This window comes from Taudactylus pleione, unplaced genomic scaffold, assembly GCF_031769625.1.
Source record: "Taudactylus pleione unplaced genomic scaffold, aTauple2 ptg000360l, whole genome shotgun sequence".
Taxonomy (NCBI): Eukaryota; Metazoa; Chordata; class Amphibia; order Anura; family Myobatrachidae; genus Taudactylus; species Taudactylus pleione.
Genome location: NW_028284761.1, coordinates 2,283,735 through 2,301,430, shown reverse-complemented (window position 1 = coordinate 2,301,430; position 17,696 = coordinate 2,283,735). Strand labels below are relative to the sequence as shown.

Below are 17,696 nucleotides of genomic sequence, written 5' to 3'. Positions count from 1 at the left end.
CTTCCTGATACATACACCTTCCTCCCCCATCTGTGTCACCCCTGTTTGTCTTCCCCTCCCCTTTTAGAATGTAAGCTCTTATGAGCAGGGCCCTCTAACCTCTTGTACTTCTCCCTACTTTAGTTTCATCTACTTCTTACTCACCACTAGGGTACCTAATACTTGGCTGCTTATGCTCTGTTGCTTATCTGGGTGTTATGATCACTAATGTAGCAATATGTATTATCCATGTCCTGGTCCTGTATTGTATTGTTCTGTAAGTCGCTTGTCTACAACTTGTTTATGTGCTTTGTAAGGCGCTGTGGAACATTTGTGGCGCCATATAAATAAATGATAATAATAATATTAATAATAATACCTGTACTACTTGTACTTAGAAAGATTTTACATTTTCACAAAGCGTTTAGAACCATCGATAGCCTCTAGAACACAGGTCTTATTGCCACAGAGACTTAAAATACCCATCGTTCTAATCAAATGAATACGAATAGAGCCAAGTCAACAATTAATATGATCTTTCTACATTTTAGTGATAGTTTGACTCTTTTAACCCTTGTAATAACCATTTCATCTGGGCAAACGTAGAATTCACACAAGATTATTGGATTGTGTTGTCTTTATTTGCTCCAGGTGTTGTAGTACTAGAAGACCCTGCATGTCCTGCCAACAGGTGGAGCAGCAAAGCTTGCATAATGTAGGGTTATGCGGATCTATTACTTATTTTCAAAATAGTAAAACAAGGGTGTGAAGCATCCACTCAGTTTCTACTGATGCTGGCCCCACTCCCTCAGACGGCATCTCAAGTTCAGGGGAGCGGGGCCAGTACAGGGTGCTCCGCTATATGCAATGTTTGCCAGTGACAATGGATGAGATATCATTTTACCTTGACCTGTCAAGAAACATGGCAGAGATTGTGTATGTAAATGAATGCATATCTGAAAGAACCTCTATGCGGAGACTGTACTGTATGTGTATGGACACATGTACTTAATACTTGAACATAAACACAATTTATAAAAAGTGTAATAGTTGTAGATTAAAGATTGAAGTTTTATGTTATTTAACTACAACATGGCTGCAAAAATCTACATTCAAACTTTGATCCTAACACAACCACCAACAGATCATACTTTAAAAACTTCCTTAACAATGCCCAGGCGAATCAATTATTCATTTTACTTTAATTATTTTACTTGTTTTCACAGAGGCAGTCTAAAAAACATGAGCTTTTGGTGGTTACCTGAAGGACTAACGTTGAGAAACCTGCTCAAGAGGACTGATGATTATTTGGAAAAAAAAAAAACTGCCAAAACGTAGCTGTAATGTACAAGTAGCACCTGATCGGACGGCCTTCAACCTTGACCAATCTGCCGCAGTCATTATTCTACAGCTCCCTACAATACAATCGTGTCTCCAGCCCATAAATGCTCTGAATATATATAAAAAAGAGAATATTCACAACTCCATCAGTGATCACTATGTCAGGCTGAAATAAGGAATGTCGACCCCCAACCAGAGCCGTAACTAGACTTTTTGGTGCCCTGTGCCAGAAAGAGCATTGGCGCCCCCCTCATTTTTCAAAGGGACATAATGCACCCAAAAAAGGGCCATGGCTTCATGGGGAAGGGCCAGGGAAGAGATAGGAGAGGTCAGGAGATGCTGGAGATGAAATAAGAGGAAGCTACAAGCAAGAATGATAATAAACAGAAATTTGACAGGCCCAAACAGCGCCCCCTGACCTGTGGTGCCCTGTGCGAAGGCACCGGCCGCACTACCCTTGCTACGGCCCTGCCCCCAACTACTAATCAATAGGAGATATTTATACAGTACAAGACATGGGAAATTAATGCAATTGGAGACCTTGCCAGTAGCATATATTGTAGCCATGTGTGAAATGCCATGTCACAGAGCAATAATAGTGCCTACACATGTTTCAGGTGTACACAAATGCTTACTCATGGTACAACAGGACGTATGTGGTTTTACAAATAAAACAATGGGAACCCTCCATTCATTTCTTTTGTGTGGAAGATAACATGTACATTTCTTAGCGTGGATTGGCAGGTGCACCCTGGGAACTGTGACAACGATAACCAATACCAGCCCATCTTTTGGTTTGGTCTGTGTACTTATTCGGCAAATCCAAACTAACTGCTGGATCAGTTATACCAGACTGGAGTTCTAGTAAACGAACAAGGCACTAACCTGCACATCGTATGTTCCATTCAGCAAAACAGGCCTTTGAGAGTTCATGTCTTGTAAGACACCTGAAATCACAGAACGATTCACCTTGTGGAAATCTTTGGATTGGCTGAACTGTACCATGTTGTGAAGTGCCAAGATTTTGGTGTCAAGTTCAACGTCTTGCCTGGTACGGTTGTGTAGGCCAAGATGGTATTTGCGAAAGTGTTTGATGAGATCTGTGGGGTCATTCCCATAGTATCCATAACCACAAATGTTGCATTTGAAATCCTGAAGCTCTGGGGACAAAGGTGCCGATTCAGAATTGTCATTGACCAACACGACTGTGTGGGATTTGTTCAGCCCTGAACTCCCATCGAAAGGCACTTGTAGGTTTTCAGAGGCCACCAAGGCTGGACAAGAGTTCTGATAGTCTACTTTAACACTTTGCATCGTGAGGTCTGCAGCCCTTGGCGACATATTGTCTTCTCTCGTCTCAAAAGCATCCTCAGATACAGCAGAGGCCAAATCTTGAGTGTCATCAGATTCCGACCGAATAGGCGACTTTAAGGGCTCACAAATAACCCTAGTATCGGCAGACGATAAGGCCAACATATTTCTCTCTGTCACCTCATTGTAGGAAACATTTCTGCCCTTTAGGTGGCTATAGTTAAACCCACCTCTCTCGTTGATTCCTACACTTTCAGGGTCCTTTTTAAAGCTGGAAGAAGGTTCTTGATCACGGAAACCCCGATTCTCACTGTCGTGTTCCGCAGAATTAGACTGTTCGCTATTTTCTTGCATCGGATCAGTGGACAATTCCGTATTCCGTAAAATATCTTCTCTCTCTGGTGCAGCAGACTCAAGTATCTGTGCTTCACCTTCGCTCGCAATGTTTCTCAGAGGGGGATTCTTTTTCCGGACCATATCTAGGAACAGGGCAAAAAAATATATATATATATGAAAAAGCTACCATGAGCAATTTGATGAAATTATCAGCTCAAGCTCATTCAGGACCCGAAGCTCAATCTCTAAAATGTGTTAGCAATGATAAATCAATGTGAAGACAAGTACGTTGTTAATGGTACATTTCAAAGTCTCAGGATTATAATATCAGGAGTCTCAGGATTGAGAACGTGGGATAATTTTAAGCCTCCTATCTAAAGAAGATATCATTGTAAGTAAAGAAATGAAGAGCCAAAATCAGACGATGTATACTGTGGGCTACCACGAATTTAACCAAATGAACATATCTGATCGTTTTCTGATAGTTAACGCGCAGGAAATAAATCCTGCACATTATTATCTATTATTAGCATAAAGCCTACAAGATATGTTCTACGTAATGTTCTGATACACTTGCAATAATCACCGAAACATCTACAAGCAGCTTGTCTAGTACATGTATAACATATGCTCACAACTTCTAATCTATTAATAACAATCCAACACTTTATTACTGGGTTAATAGTCTGTTATAATTACACATCATGGGTGAATTTCTGATATGCAATGTGCTTCTTCTCTCTTCATAGTTAACTATTTATTAACCCATGTAACGTATGTTTTTATGGGATGAGGTGTCAGTTCTCAAAGCTACAAACACATCGCCTGCTACAGATCTAACTTGAATACAAATGGACGGCGACTGTATACAAATTTGTTTATCAAATGTACAGTATAATACTGTGTGCTATGGAAGATGATATATTTTTGTTTTGCCGATTACTTGTTTTAAGTCACATAACGCAGACAATCTCAACATCTGCTGATAATTCAGGAAAAAGGGACGAGCAAAAGGTGTTCAAAAGTATTGGATGCCAAACGCTGAACGTTTCACCAGCAGAATTTTTCCTGCGTTCCAAGTCCTAACCCATGTACTGGCAGTAGTCCCAGCTCTATTCATAGACTACAAATTCTGCTAAATGCAAATTTACAAAAACAGAGCAGACCAACATTCGGCGGAACAGCCAAGCAACAGCAGTACTTGAATACTGTATCAATGGAACTTCACACCTCTGCGAAAACTTAGTGTTCCAATGTGAAACTCTATTCACAAGAGATTTCACTCATCTCTGACTGCAAGCGTGCCTTGATGATCCCTCTGTAGCGTAGGAAAAGTTTGAGCGGTCGGGATATTTTTATGAGGAATGGAAAGTACGGTACAGCTAAAGAAGCTTCAGAAAATGACTGCAATCCAGCAGACAGTACAGAAACGACAGCAAGCAGCCGATATCAATGTTACTCTAACGCGATGAATGTCAATGAGAAGTAGAGAGAGACTTTAAAACTGGTACCAGCACAGCTGTGTGACCAATTTAAAACTTGTACTGAAAGAATATAACCAACAGTGGAGCTATACCATCACATACAGCATACTCCCTAATTCTGTGCACAATAAACGGGGGAAAATGTTCGCTCAGGTTTACAGTACGTTCACAATCATGACAGCGAGGATGCCAGCGTTCAGAATGCAGAGGCCGGCATCCCGACCGCCGACATCCTGAAGGTAAGTAGCGGGATTAGGGGGGAGGGTTAGAGGTTAGGCACTAAGGGGGGAGCGTTAGGTTTATGCACCAGGGAGGTAGGGACCACAGGGGCACTGAGAGGGGGGAAAGCGGGTACAAATTACCCGGGCCCAGCACCGCGCACCCTCCCTTCTACATGACAGCAGCCCAGCACACGCTGCAATCTCCAATGCCTATGGGGGGGGAGCGATCATGCTGATCGTGCCCCCATTGGCTGTGCGCCAGGCAGAGGGGCTCACAGCGCCCCCCACCCAGCGGCTAAATTTTTTTTTGTTTTGTTTTTTTTCCTATGGGGCTATGGCCACGCCTCCTGCGACTAGGCCACGCCCCAAAACCCAAGCCTGGTGTGGCTCTTGGCGGCCCTGGGGAGGGTTAGGGGTTAGGTTAGGGAACCCGAGCGCCGGCATTCCGTACCCATCCTGTTCTCTCTCTGTATATACAAAATGCTACATTCTGCATATTTCTATAAAACTCGAGAGACTAAATAAATGGGTTACAACTATCTTGTAATAGCTCCGTTTAATATTATTAGTTGGGTTCTGTAGACAGTCTGCAACAAAACTACAGAGGCTTACGGCCTGATTCAGAACCGCGTGCAATGACAATGTTCATGTACAGTAGTTGAGTGTTTTTCTTGTTTGTTTGTTTTAATACTGCGCATGTGAGAAAAGTTCCTAAAAGCTCCATTAGTGTTGCAGGATGTTGGTGAAAGTGGTTGGTACACAGCTGACATAGGAGATCATATACAAACGATAAAACTGCCGATAATGCAAGTTTCAATGGTGTGACCGATCGGTATTTAAGCACCTATGGCCCAGCTTTCAATCAGCCCATTTCTATTCAATTCCTTCTTTCAGCAATGTAATCTCTCTCAGTGTCGTTACTTACGAGCTGATACATGGTTACGTATCTTCTGTCTGTGGTTGATTTATATTCAATTTTAAATATTTTGGTATTCATGGTTTCTTGGAAGCACTTGTTATTTGCTGAAGAATTACTATTGTTTAATAGTCAACTTGGACTTGCATGTTGAATTTTCCTTGCTCAATTCGGTAGTGATTTTTGTTACGTGTTTATAGTTACAGTGGGCAAGACAGCTTCACATCTGAATGGTGGCCAGCCTAGAGAACCAGAGTGCAAGTATGCCTTTGGCATGACCATTATAAGAATAATCTCCTCGAAGGCTACCAAACTGGTGCAAAAGATAATCGGGACAATGGAGGTCTAAAATGACGTTCAAACAAAAAGACTGTCAGCCAAACTTGGATTTAGAACACTCTTCAGAAAACATGGACAGCTGTGATGTTCCTGGTCTCATGTCTTAAACGTAGGACATCAATGCAAGTTGTAGGGGTTACTCAAGATACAGGTTTAAAAGTTTACCAATTGGTGACATTCCAAGATTAGAAAATGAGTAAGAGAAAGGAGGTGGTGCTTCTATGAGTGAAGGAACTACATGGATGGTAAACATGCCCATTGGCAACTTTTGGGCATCGAGAAAATAGGCAATTTACTGTAGGTATGGAGTGCTGAACCCATACGTAAAATATTTGGCAATTGCCACCTCTGGTATATCACCTGTCTAGGATTTAAAAGGACATGACTCAACTGAAGGAAATTACTGAAGACTATTGGGCAGCAAAGAAATAGCTGGAGGTATCTTGGGTTGACATGGCAAATCAAAATTTCAAAAACACCATAATGTAATACAGCAGTGCTTAAACAATGCCATCATTTAGACCTAAAGAATGTTGAAGATGAAGAGCGCTACTACGCAGACTCCATATTGGAACCTCCAGGGAAGTTTCACTCACTTACCAAGATGGCCACCAAAGCTAGTACTGCGCATGCTTGGCGCCATCTTGTACACTGTGTTAGAGCACCACAGTGAGAGACACCAGTATGTAGAATGAATGATACCTTCAATGATGCCTATACATTATCTATGTCTGTACTTCAGCTCTGCCAGGACCTCTCTCTAATTGTGTTTTACCATGAAGCTTGTTTAGAACAAGAGTTAGGAAAAGCGTGTGGAGATACTGTACCAATACAAAACACACACAGAGACAGGATGGAGAAAACACAAGACGTTCTTTTACAGAATAGACGTAGGGGTGGGCAATAAGCTGGCCCCCAGCGTGCCTTGCCACAGTTTTGCTATTTGGCCACTAGGGGGTCTCTATTTATCATCACTTAATTTCTACAAAAGCAGGTGAAAATGAACATTTCCACCAGCTTTTGTAGAAATTAAGTTTTCGGGCCATTCATCGAGGTAAAGCAGGAGATATCACACATATCTTTCCCCATGGGAAGGGTCCTGGGTTCGGATCCCTCTGCCCCTGTCTGGCATCTTCGGCCAGACACCGGGACTTCTGTGCACCTGCGATAATGACCTGCAGGTCATGCATGCAAACTAGTTTTGCTGCTCGAAAGGAGCAGTGAAAAACTCTGGGAGAGAGATGATTTTAAGATAAGCTGTCTCCGCAGGGTAGCAATGATGAATCGCTCCGGCGCTCACGTCAAGTTAAAAGGTTAATTATCGGGGTCTGAAATAACCAACAATGCATAGGCAATGAAAGTAAAAATTAAAAATTGGAAGTTGCTAAATGAAACGGACTGCAAAGTATGTATTGTATTTCCATATCACCTGGGCATCAATGGTCATTTATTGTTTGCAACTCTTAATGACTGCAATACGCTCAGATTTGTAGGTGGAAAGTGATCATGGTCAGCCAAGTCTGGTCTTAAATATAATCTTATACTTTAAATCAACATATGTGTAATACTAGTAAAAAAAAAAAGTGTATTCATTAAATATGACTTAATTTACTGGCTATGCACTTAACCAAACCAGACAATGCACTGAAATTATCTAGGTCACAGCGTTGTCTAATTACTGTCCATATGGCTACAGGTGAAAAAGTTAGACGTGGATTTCATATCAGAGAACTTTTTTCCCTGGAAAAGATTAACACGATAATTTTTCAAGCAGACATAGTACGTACATAAAAGCACATTTGTGGACCATTTTGATTAAGGTACCAATCCGCGACCAAGTCAAAGCTACATAGACAAGTAGACTATTATCAGCAGGACAAATTGCACATCACAGAGAGTTATTCCTGGGAGCTGGTTACTTTTTTTTCTTTTCTCTAAAAGAGAGATGCATGAAAACAGATCTAATTTTGGTGCCTCTGCCCAAGATGATGAGCGGTATCTCAAACTTTTTGAAAAAAAAAATATTCAACCATCTTTCGCCGATAGTGACTGTGGGCCTCATTCAGACCCGGACGCTATCCGCAGTGCGCTCGCTATTGCCAATGGTTGCTAAGCTGCGTATGCATCGCAGTGCGCAAACTACACAGTGCGTTCGCAGATTCCTCGCTCGCACAGCAAAGCTAGCCCAGCAGAGTGAGAGACAGGAGAGGCCATTTGCGGGTGGTAACAGGGGGGAGTGGAGGTACGAACGCAGGCGTGCTTGAGTGTTTCAACACCATTTTAGAGGCGTACATAATTAACAGGCAGCGTCATAGCACACATCACCAGCCATTTTTTTTACTTGGAGTTCCTTGCAATGCTTGCGACAGAAAAAAGCTACCACAAGCACTGCGTTCACATCTGATAGTGGTCGATGTACCAATGTTTTCACAAACGTCCAGGAGATGATGTGGGGCAATGGGTGTCTCTGCATTCGCTAAGGGGAGTCTGCATACACAAAGCGAATGCTCGTACAGGTAAGATGGGCATGCTTATGCCTTGGCGAGCGATCGCTCCCCGCCATGTCACTTTCAAATATTTCCATACGCATTGAGCGAGCGTACGCTCATAGTGACCGGGTCTGAGTCAGGCCCTGTATCTGCTATTGAATCTACGTAAGCTTCAAATGAACCAGGTTATAGACAAAGATTTAAACGTAAACATATTCAAAATTGCAACAATTTTCTCTTTTGTAAAGAAAAAAAAACAAACAACATGAATTATAAAAATGTATCCAAAGTGATGCTCAGGCTGTTTTCTGTGTCTTCTCAACCTAGCCCAGACCACATTATGGGGGTCATTCAGACTCGGTCGTTAGCGCCGATGCGCTCGGACCGGGTCGATGGCCCCCCACAGAGCATGCGCACGACAGCGCCGGTCGTAGCGGGTCTCGATCCAAAGGGGGCGAGCTGTCGATGTTGATTGACAGCTCGCCCCGTTTGGAAGGCGGGCCGGGGGGGTGGCAGCCCAAACGGAGGTGTTCCCATGGGAACGCCTACCGTTTGGGGGAGGCCCCACTGACATCACTAGTGATGTCAGTGGAGAGCTTCCGGCTCAGACAGAGCCAGAAGCTCTCCGGGGCTTACGACAAGGGAGACCCTACCCTAGGGTCTCGTTGTAAGCCCCGATGGTCGCGATGGTCTCTGACCATTGCGACCATCACCGGAGCGGTCGTTAAAGCTGTGGGTATTAACCCACAGCTTAACGACCGCAACAGAGGCGGGCGGTCAGGATGCAAGCGGAGGCCCAGTTTCTGAGCGACCGCTTGCATCCTCCGACCGCCTCTGAATGAGGCCCTATATCCTTGACAAATGGGGCATTTATGACAATACAGCCTGGACAACGGATGTATAATGTGGGACAAACTAACCTGATTCAATGATAAAAAGCATCCCTCTGTGCTCATGTACCACTATGTAGTGTACTGTATACTGCGCAAGTAAGATATGGCAGGAATCAAGAGTTTAATATACAAACATAGGACTTCCATGTAGCTATTATAGATTCAAAGACTTCATGTTGAAGCCTAGATATGGCCTCTAATGATTAAAAAGGAATTTACCCCAGCTTTAGGAGATAGAGGATACTGAGGAACCTTAGGTAGAACCCTGTGATGATACAACTAAATGTTAACAGTTTGTGCTGTCAGAAATCATCCATAGAACAGAAAATAATGTTGCCTATTTTGCTTAGTGAATATAATTTCTAAGACATTGGGGTATATTTACTAAAGTACGGGTTTTTAAAAATGGAGATGTTGCCCAGAGCAACCAATCAGATTATATTTATGTATCTAGCACCTTCTAGAAGATAATAGCTAAAGTCTGATTGTAGCCCATAGCAACCATCTCCACTTTTAAAAACTCTCACGTTATTAAATATACGCAATTGACAGGGGAAGGATACTTTGTTATGGAGATACTGTAGGTCCAGTGCTCATAGAACAAGGTTTGGTGGCAGGATGGAGTATAGTCCAGTTACAAACACCTACAACAGTAACACTTTATGCAGACAGTGGAATAGAATAGAGATGCCAGCAATCACCTGTGTTTATCCAACATTCTATTTTCCTAACATAGGGCCCGATTCAAACCCAGTCGCTGAGCGCTCCCAACCAGGTGGATGGTGGCCGAAAGCTCTCTGGGGCTTGCGGCCACGAGACCCTACCACAAGGATCTCGTCTCAAGACCGATGGTCGCGATGGTCCTGACCAACGCGACCATCATCCTGGCTGCTCTAATTAGCTGTGGGTGGCAACCCACAGCAATGCGAGCGGCCAGAAGGCCGCTCCATAGAAAAAAAAAAAAAGACGCCCTGATTCAGAGCGAGCGCTCTGTCAGAGCGTCCGGCTCTGAATCAGGGCCATAGTACGGGATGTAGTCAGGAAGCCGGTGGTCGAAATACCAACCGCCGGCTTCCGGACAGTGAAATCCCGGCATGGGACTAATGATAGGCATCTAAATACTGTGTGGGGAAGGGGGGTTAGATTTAGGCACCCCTGGGGGGAGGTTAGGGTTAGGCACCCCTAAGAAAGGGTTAGGGCTAGGAGGGGGAGAGGGGAGGGTTACGGATCTTACTTACCTCTGTCGGGATCTTTACGTGCCGTCCTTCCAGCGTCAATATTTCATACGCCGGGCTTAGGTCCGCCGGTAATTCATACAGATTCCCATAGTGCAAGTAACCAAAATACTCTTGGGGATCAATGGTGCGATAGTTGTTACCACTGGGATCAATGAAGTCAGATGGAGCTGTATTTCCAAAGATCTACTTATCCATAGTAGCGGCAGGTCACAAATAGACTGAAATACTTGCCCAATTCTCTTGCCTCTAGTCTATCACATCCCATCAAACTGTACAGTCATCTCCATTCCCTGCTGAACGGTTGCCCTTGCAAATATGAACTAGCCTTTTCTTGTCCTGACAGGCCAAGCAAAGATTACAATGGCTGTGTGCGGTAGGGTTTGAACGTTAGACGTCCTTATATGAAAGAATTGCCTATTGCTTTTGTGCAAATTCCTGGATACCAAACTGGGCATTCAAATGTCTGTTTGAGTCTAAGTAATAGAATATTAGTCAAGAATTTTCCTATGGTTAGGTAACACATCACCTGTGGGCTTCCATTTTTTTTTTTTATCTTCCCCAGCTAATGATGGTTAATATTCAGATGGTTTCAAAAACTCTAACCTAGCTTCTGTTGATCTTCTCCAATGCCAGGGAGATCCTCAACCAGATTGCTTAGGCCGGCTTTGTGAGCTCACTTCTCTGGTCATCTGTTATTGGAATGATGCATTAACCACTAGTCTGATATGAACCTTAGAATAAAATATTAATTATAATGAAAAAATTTGATGGTCTAGATACTTCAGCATCTTTCAAAGAGAATCCAGAAAGGGATCATAAGTGCCTCTTGCAAGAGTAGGGACTCATCGTTTCCTGTTTCACTAATTGATTTTGGTTGCAGGGAAGAGGGGATATTAATCCATAAGGGGAGCGTAAGCTCCTCTTGCAAGAGTAGGGACTCGTTTCCTGTTTCACTAATTAACTTTGGTTGTAGGGAACAGGGGACCTTAAATCTAAAAGAGCTCAGGTTGGATGGTTTGTGTGTGTTGTCGGGTTTTCTTGAGTATTACAAGTAGGTTGTAGCTATGGATGGAGGGGGGGGGGTTCTAGCACTCCTTTAGCTTTTATGTTTTAAAGCTTATCTTTCACTTCTAAGAGAACTTATTACTGTTGAATAAACTTTCATTTAAAACAAAAGGAGAGATCCCAGACTTCCCCTTCTCAAAAACTCTGTAAAGAGCCTTTAGTCGGCCCAAAATCGCGAAAGTAAATCGGTACTGTTGATTGACCCATTGTTAGTTTGTCCCAGTCTTCTATATACTTGCACATCTCTGAATCACATTGTACACATATAAGCCTGACGAGTCCAATGAAGGAAATTTAAAATTACTTTCCCCATCTTAGAAACTCAACTTTCATTCACCTAAAAAATACAAAATGTTTGCTCTAAAAGATTAAAATGGTGAATCCATACATCACCAATTCCGTCTTTAGCACAATAGACAAGAGAGAAAAAGGGAGTTCAGCCTTCAGATAAGTGTCCATTTATGACAAAACGCAAACTTTCTACTTACAGTTACAGTGGATATCTCATTATAATCCTCCTCATGCCATCAACTGCCCTTAATTAGGTATTTTGACATCCTTGCCCAGCGTTCTATAAGAGTCAGTCTTTATATACCAGCCCCTATTACACCATAGTGCGGAACTCCTCGTGTAAGTTACTGGCTGCTGCTATGTCTTCCATACCCGTATAAGGGTATCCAGTCACAATATCGACATTTACTATGTCGATATTTATCACTTCGACAACACAATGTTGGCGTGGTTCAACACGTCGACGGGCAATATCCTCAGAATGCAGACGGTTGGCATTTGGTTGCCGCAGGAAGGGTTAGGGGTTGGCTGCAGCGGAGGTTAGGTTTAGGTTGCGTGGGGGTGGGGGTGGGGGTGGGGGGAGTTTACGGTTAGGAGAGAGATAAGAAATGGGGATAGGGCAGATATACTTATAGGAATGTCGGTGCATCAGATCACGCCACAGGAACGGATGGTCACATAACCAAAAAGTGATGCTGTAGATACCACTGCCACCAGGACCAGGTAAGCAGCCATTGGGCAACCAGGAACGGTAGGTCGACATTGTATCATGTTGACATGACATTGGTGTAGAAATGACGAATATTTGGAAGGTCGCTGTCAACATTTCGACCAGGTTGACATTCACATGTCGGTCTAATTTATGTCGACATGAGAACTGTCAACCTAACATACTACACCCCATATAAGATCCATTCTTGTGCATCAGACGTTCAGTGCTGCAGCAGGATCTCCATCGTGTGGGGGTCACGTTTTTCTGCAGGATTATTTCAGTATTTAAGTATTGATTTCATTTGTAACAAATAAGTAGCCTGGGTCCCTGGGTATCATGCCTAGATAAATTCTAGGTTTAAACTTGCACATTTTCTAGATATAGGAACAGCATCTATTATGGTCGTTTAATACTTATTATTACTAATTATTTTTTTTTATATATTTTTTTTTTTTTTTTTTTAATGAAAGTTTGTCCGAGAAGGTGTTCTCCAACAGAAGCCATGAGCTATTTTTTCAGCAACAGATTAATATGAAAAATGGGCCCAATATATTTTTTTTAATACGAGTTGGCCTCTCACTTCCTGGAGCTATTAATTATTATTAGTACTCAATTTGCATTTATAGTCTGGTTTTGAAGTTCACAACGTCTAAAAGTTTCCACAGTTGTTTACGAAAAAAAAAAAATAATTACACCTATTTATCAAGCTCGGAGAATGTCAGTTTTGTTGTTAAATATTAAAAAAAAAAAAAAAAAAAATCTCCCTTTAAATGTCAGCCAGGCAGCATTTAGTAAACAGTGTTTTGAAATGCCTGATTATGCATTCTGCTGCTAATTAAGGGGACAGTCAAACACCAAGGGAGAACCGCTAGCTGTGTTTAAAATCTCCGCTTTCTACAGATAAAGTTTCATCCTGACAAATTGCACAAGAGTGCCATCACCCGTGACAACCACAACCTAGCATCATCTTAGTTAATAAGTTTCCTCACACATGTAGACATTTTCGGTAGCCCAAAACAAAACAAAAAAAATGGTCAACTGAGGAGATTATAGCCAATGTCAAAACAGGTCAACCTTTTCTTCCTTTGATTTATAGCACCACAGAGATGGAAACAGACGGGATAGCTTTGAATGAAGGTATGACAAACTCAGACGGGATGAGCGAGATCAAGTGCCGTGATGAGAGATTGGAGGTGAGGCGTCATCGACACGGGTGAGCTGTGCCTGGAAACTGCGCAGTGGCATAAAGTTACCACTTTCTCAGGAACATGTGACAGGAAACGCACCCTTGCTTGACAACAGTGAGTCATGCAAACATTACCTGTCATACTTAATGTGGTAATAGACCAAAGATAAAAAAAAAAGACAACTACTTCCTTTCCTTAACAGATGTAGCTGAATTTATAAAAAAGAACAAAAACCAAAAAACAAAAACACACTGGGGCCTAGATATAGACATTTTTTCCCACTTTCTTTTGTATCACGTTACTTTATTTGTATTTCAGTCGCACAGTTTGGAAGACGGGAAAGCACCGGGGTTATTTATGTTATGGCTTTGACATGTTTTGCTAGTTATACATTAATACTGTCAGTATAGCCCAGGAGCAGTTGTAGTTACGCTGGACTTGAGCAGAGATTAATGAGTTCCAAGACTATTCATCAATAATTAGTAATAGAAAGGCCTCTTCAGCTAGGAAACAGGAAAATGCAACTGAAAGACTTCAACAAATTGTATATTTAAAAAAAAAAAAAAATTGGATTATTTAATTTTTTTGAAAATCTCCTTTCCCATGACACGATCCTCTGTCACCAAACAGCGAAGGCAGATGGAACCCATCAGCAGTTATATATATATCCATGTGGTATCTTCCCAACGGTCACGATTCAGGCATGACTATCCTCATTTCAGTGCCCTCCGCCGGGCCTTACGACAGCAGTCAACTTTGCCAAGACTGATGGAATGAAGATATAGATATGGCCTATTTACAGACTGGTGGCCGGCGAAAAGCATTCGCCGCGGCAATCTTTTCATCCTCATTCGCCTGTTTGGTGGCAAAGTTTTCGCCTGCTTTGACTTTGCTTAATTAGTCATTAGGAGGGGGGGGGGGTGTTCAAAAGGTTCAGAGCCAAGTCACCACATTTTTAGCCCAAAATAGGGATGTTGCACAATTTTTCACCTGCCTCTGGGTGGTGAAAACTTTTACACCTGTTTTTGAATATGGACTTTTCACAAATGCAAAAACGTCCTGGAAATGAATAGGGCGATACGCGGGAATGTGGCGAAACATCGCATTGGCGAGCGCTTTTTCGCCTCTAATTGAATCCGGCCCTAATGCTGGCCATACACTAGTACGACCAGCATAAGCACAAATACACGGCATGATCTGCATACGATAACGATAGATATGATGGGCTGCACATCTGATCATACAATACGTTTTAAGAGCAGCGGGAGTGCGCATGGGATCGTATCCTACCTAAAAAATACATGATTTCCACACGATACACGATCATCGTACGACGCGTCGAAAATCGGGCAATCGGCCCGAAATCGCACTAGTGTATGGCCAGCATTAGTTCCTGTAGTCTGCAAAACAGGAAAAATCCAGCCCTGCCACAAAGACTCTTTGGCAGTAACAGTTTGCAGCTTATCTCTATTCAAAGGGAACCAGCGTTTGGGCATGAATGATTTCTATAGATTTCATAGACTGCATTTTTATAAGATCGGAACCCAAGATGACTGCTTTCATTATGTATAGGAAATGGGTCAATCTAAGGGCCTCATTCTAAGTCGCATGTAATGAAGATGAACTTCCGGACGCCTCCAGCAATCCGAAGTCCTACTATATGTAAATAATGAGCCCGCATTCTGAGTGAGATAAATCTCTGCAGCAGCACAGCCCCCTATTCCTCCGGCAGCGAGAGTACCCTACATATAATCGATTTGGATTCTGATAATGCTCTGAATGAAAACAAAATCGATTCTCATTCTGAAAATGAAAATAAATAGCATTTGGCTCATAGAGAATATTGCAATTAGCAAATTAAATGGGCTCTGATGAAAACACACCGAAACCATCAATTGATCCAATGAGTAGGTAAAAAAAACACATATGTCCCATTTTACAGCACCCTGCTTGCTCTCACGCCATTCTTTAGAAGCATTGATTATTTTGTAACATTAAAGGGATACTTTTAACTCCAACTGAGTTGCAAAGAGCCATCTTCAAACGAGACATGCCAAATAAATCACTCATTAATTCACAGAAAATTAATCTGGAAAGATATCTCCCCTTCGAAGACCAGGTCTTTCTTTAGAATACATTAGTACGTTTATTGATGCTGCAATCAATCAACTTTTATATTAGGCAAATACTGCGTCCACTCAGCTCCGAGCCATTTTAAAAGAACTACTCTATAAAGATGACTTAGTTCTGCAAAGCACTGTTCATCTTAAATGTTTCATACAATAATGTGTAACTAGAAAGGAAGATAAATAAATATGCTTAAGTCTAAAAGACAAAAGAATATATGAACACCATTATCAATAGTCATAATGGCACAAAGGGGGGTCGTGGTTTTGGTATTTTCTGTATTCTGATGCAGCCATTTACAGTGTACACTGTGCACTTTAGTGCGGTCATACTATTACTGATGCAACATCTACCAATGTATGCAACTGAGCACACACATAAAAGTGCAATTTTGCAGATGGCAAACTGTGACTTGCTACAGAGGTAGGACCACTGGCATTTTGTGGCTCTTGGCCATTCTAAGTATCACAAAAACTATATAAGATATGAAATTAATACAAGTACCGCTGGCTATCCTATCACCATCTAAAAGGTGGTGAAAGGAGAAGCACTAGAGAGGGGAAAAATGTTCTATTAAAGCATTTCTTTTACTTTCACACCATTTAAAAAATAAATAAATAAAAAATTATATATATTATATATATATTTATTTTTGAAACAATTATTTTTGTTTTATATTCTATTGTAATTGCTTTTGGAAGCACAAGTCCAGGCAATATATGTGTAGTGTTGATTCTAGCACCCTGCAGCTGTCACAACCTGTGAAGTTCCTCTTTCTTGCCTGGGGTGTCGCTCTCTGCTATGGTGCCTCTAGCACACTCAGCTGATGCAAGAAATGGCTGAGAGACAGACCAGAGTGTGCAAGAAGCACCGGAGCAGAGAGTGACACCCCAGACAGGAAAGAGGATCAGCACAGGTTGTAACAGGTGCAGGGTGCTAGAATGAACATTATGGGTCATATTCAATTAGGATGCGAAAAGTCGATGACGTCATTTTCGCATGTTTGAATTATCCCTGTATTCAATTTCAAAGACTTTTCTGAGGTGTGAAAAGTCTTTGAAAACAAAACGGGGATAGGTTTTCACCATGTTTTATATGGCGAAAAAAAGTGCAGAATTGGGGTTTAGGGTGCAGGCTTAAAAAAAAAAAAAAACCTGCAGCCCTGGGAATGATCAATACAAAAGATCTGTGTAAAAAAAAAATAATAAGAAAAAAAATCGTGAAACCCCCATAAAATTTTTTAAATTTTACGGTGTAAAAAAAACAAAAAAACAATAGGGAACACAGGGCGTGATTCAGACCCGGTAGCAAGCGCTGAGTGCTCGCACCCGGGTAGGTGTTTGCCCACTGGGCATGCGTACGATGGAGCCGGCTCCGTCGTGCGCATGCGCGAGACCTGGCTAGCGACAGGTGCTCCGTCGCTCCGGGTCTCGCACCAAAGGGGGCAAGCTGTCGATGGTGATTGACAGCTCGCCCCGTTTGGAAGGCGTGGCTTCACAAATGGAGGCGTTCCCAAACGAATGCCTGCAGTTTGTGGGCGGCCCCACTGACATCACAAGTGATGTCAGTGGGTGAGCTCCGGCTCTATTAGAGCCAGAAGCTCTCTGGGGCTTGCGGCCACGAGACCCTACCACAAGGGTCTCGTCGCAAGCCCAATGGTCGCGATGGTCTTGACCATTGCGACCATCAACCTGGTCGCTCGCTATAGCTGTGATGCTGAGTGTGCTGAATTTTTAATTAGAATTTTTGGGACTTAAATATATGCTT

The 17,696-nt window shown here is 42.3% G+C and overlaps 1 protein-coding gene across 3 annotated transcripts in view; it reads right to left on the bottom strand.

Moving 5' to 3' along the window:
- Window positions 1–17,696, bottom strand: part of TRPS1 (transcriptional repressor GATA binding 1) — a 305,578-nt gene that overhangs the window by 232,041 nt on the left and 55,841 nt on the right. For all 3 annotated transcript variants that reach the window (XM_088444375.1, XM_088444377.1, XM_088444376.1), the window contains exon 2: window positions 2,206–3,110. In XM_088444375.1, the coding sequence (XP_088300501.1) occupies window positions 2,206–3,108 (903 nt within the window). In that variant the 5' untranslated portion in view covers window positions 3,109–3,110. The remainder of the gene's footprint in view (window positions 1–2,205; window positions 3,111–17,696) is intronic.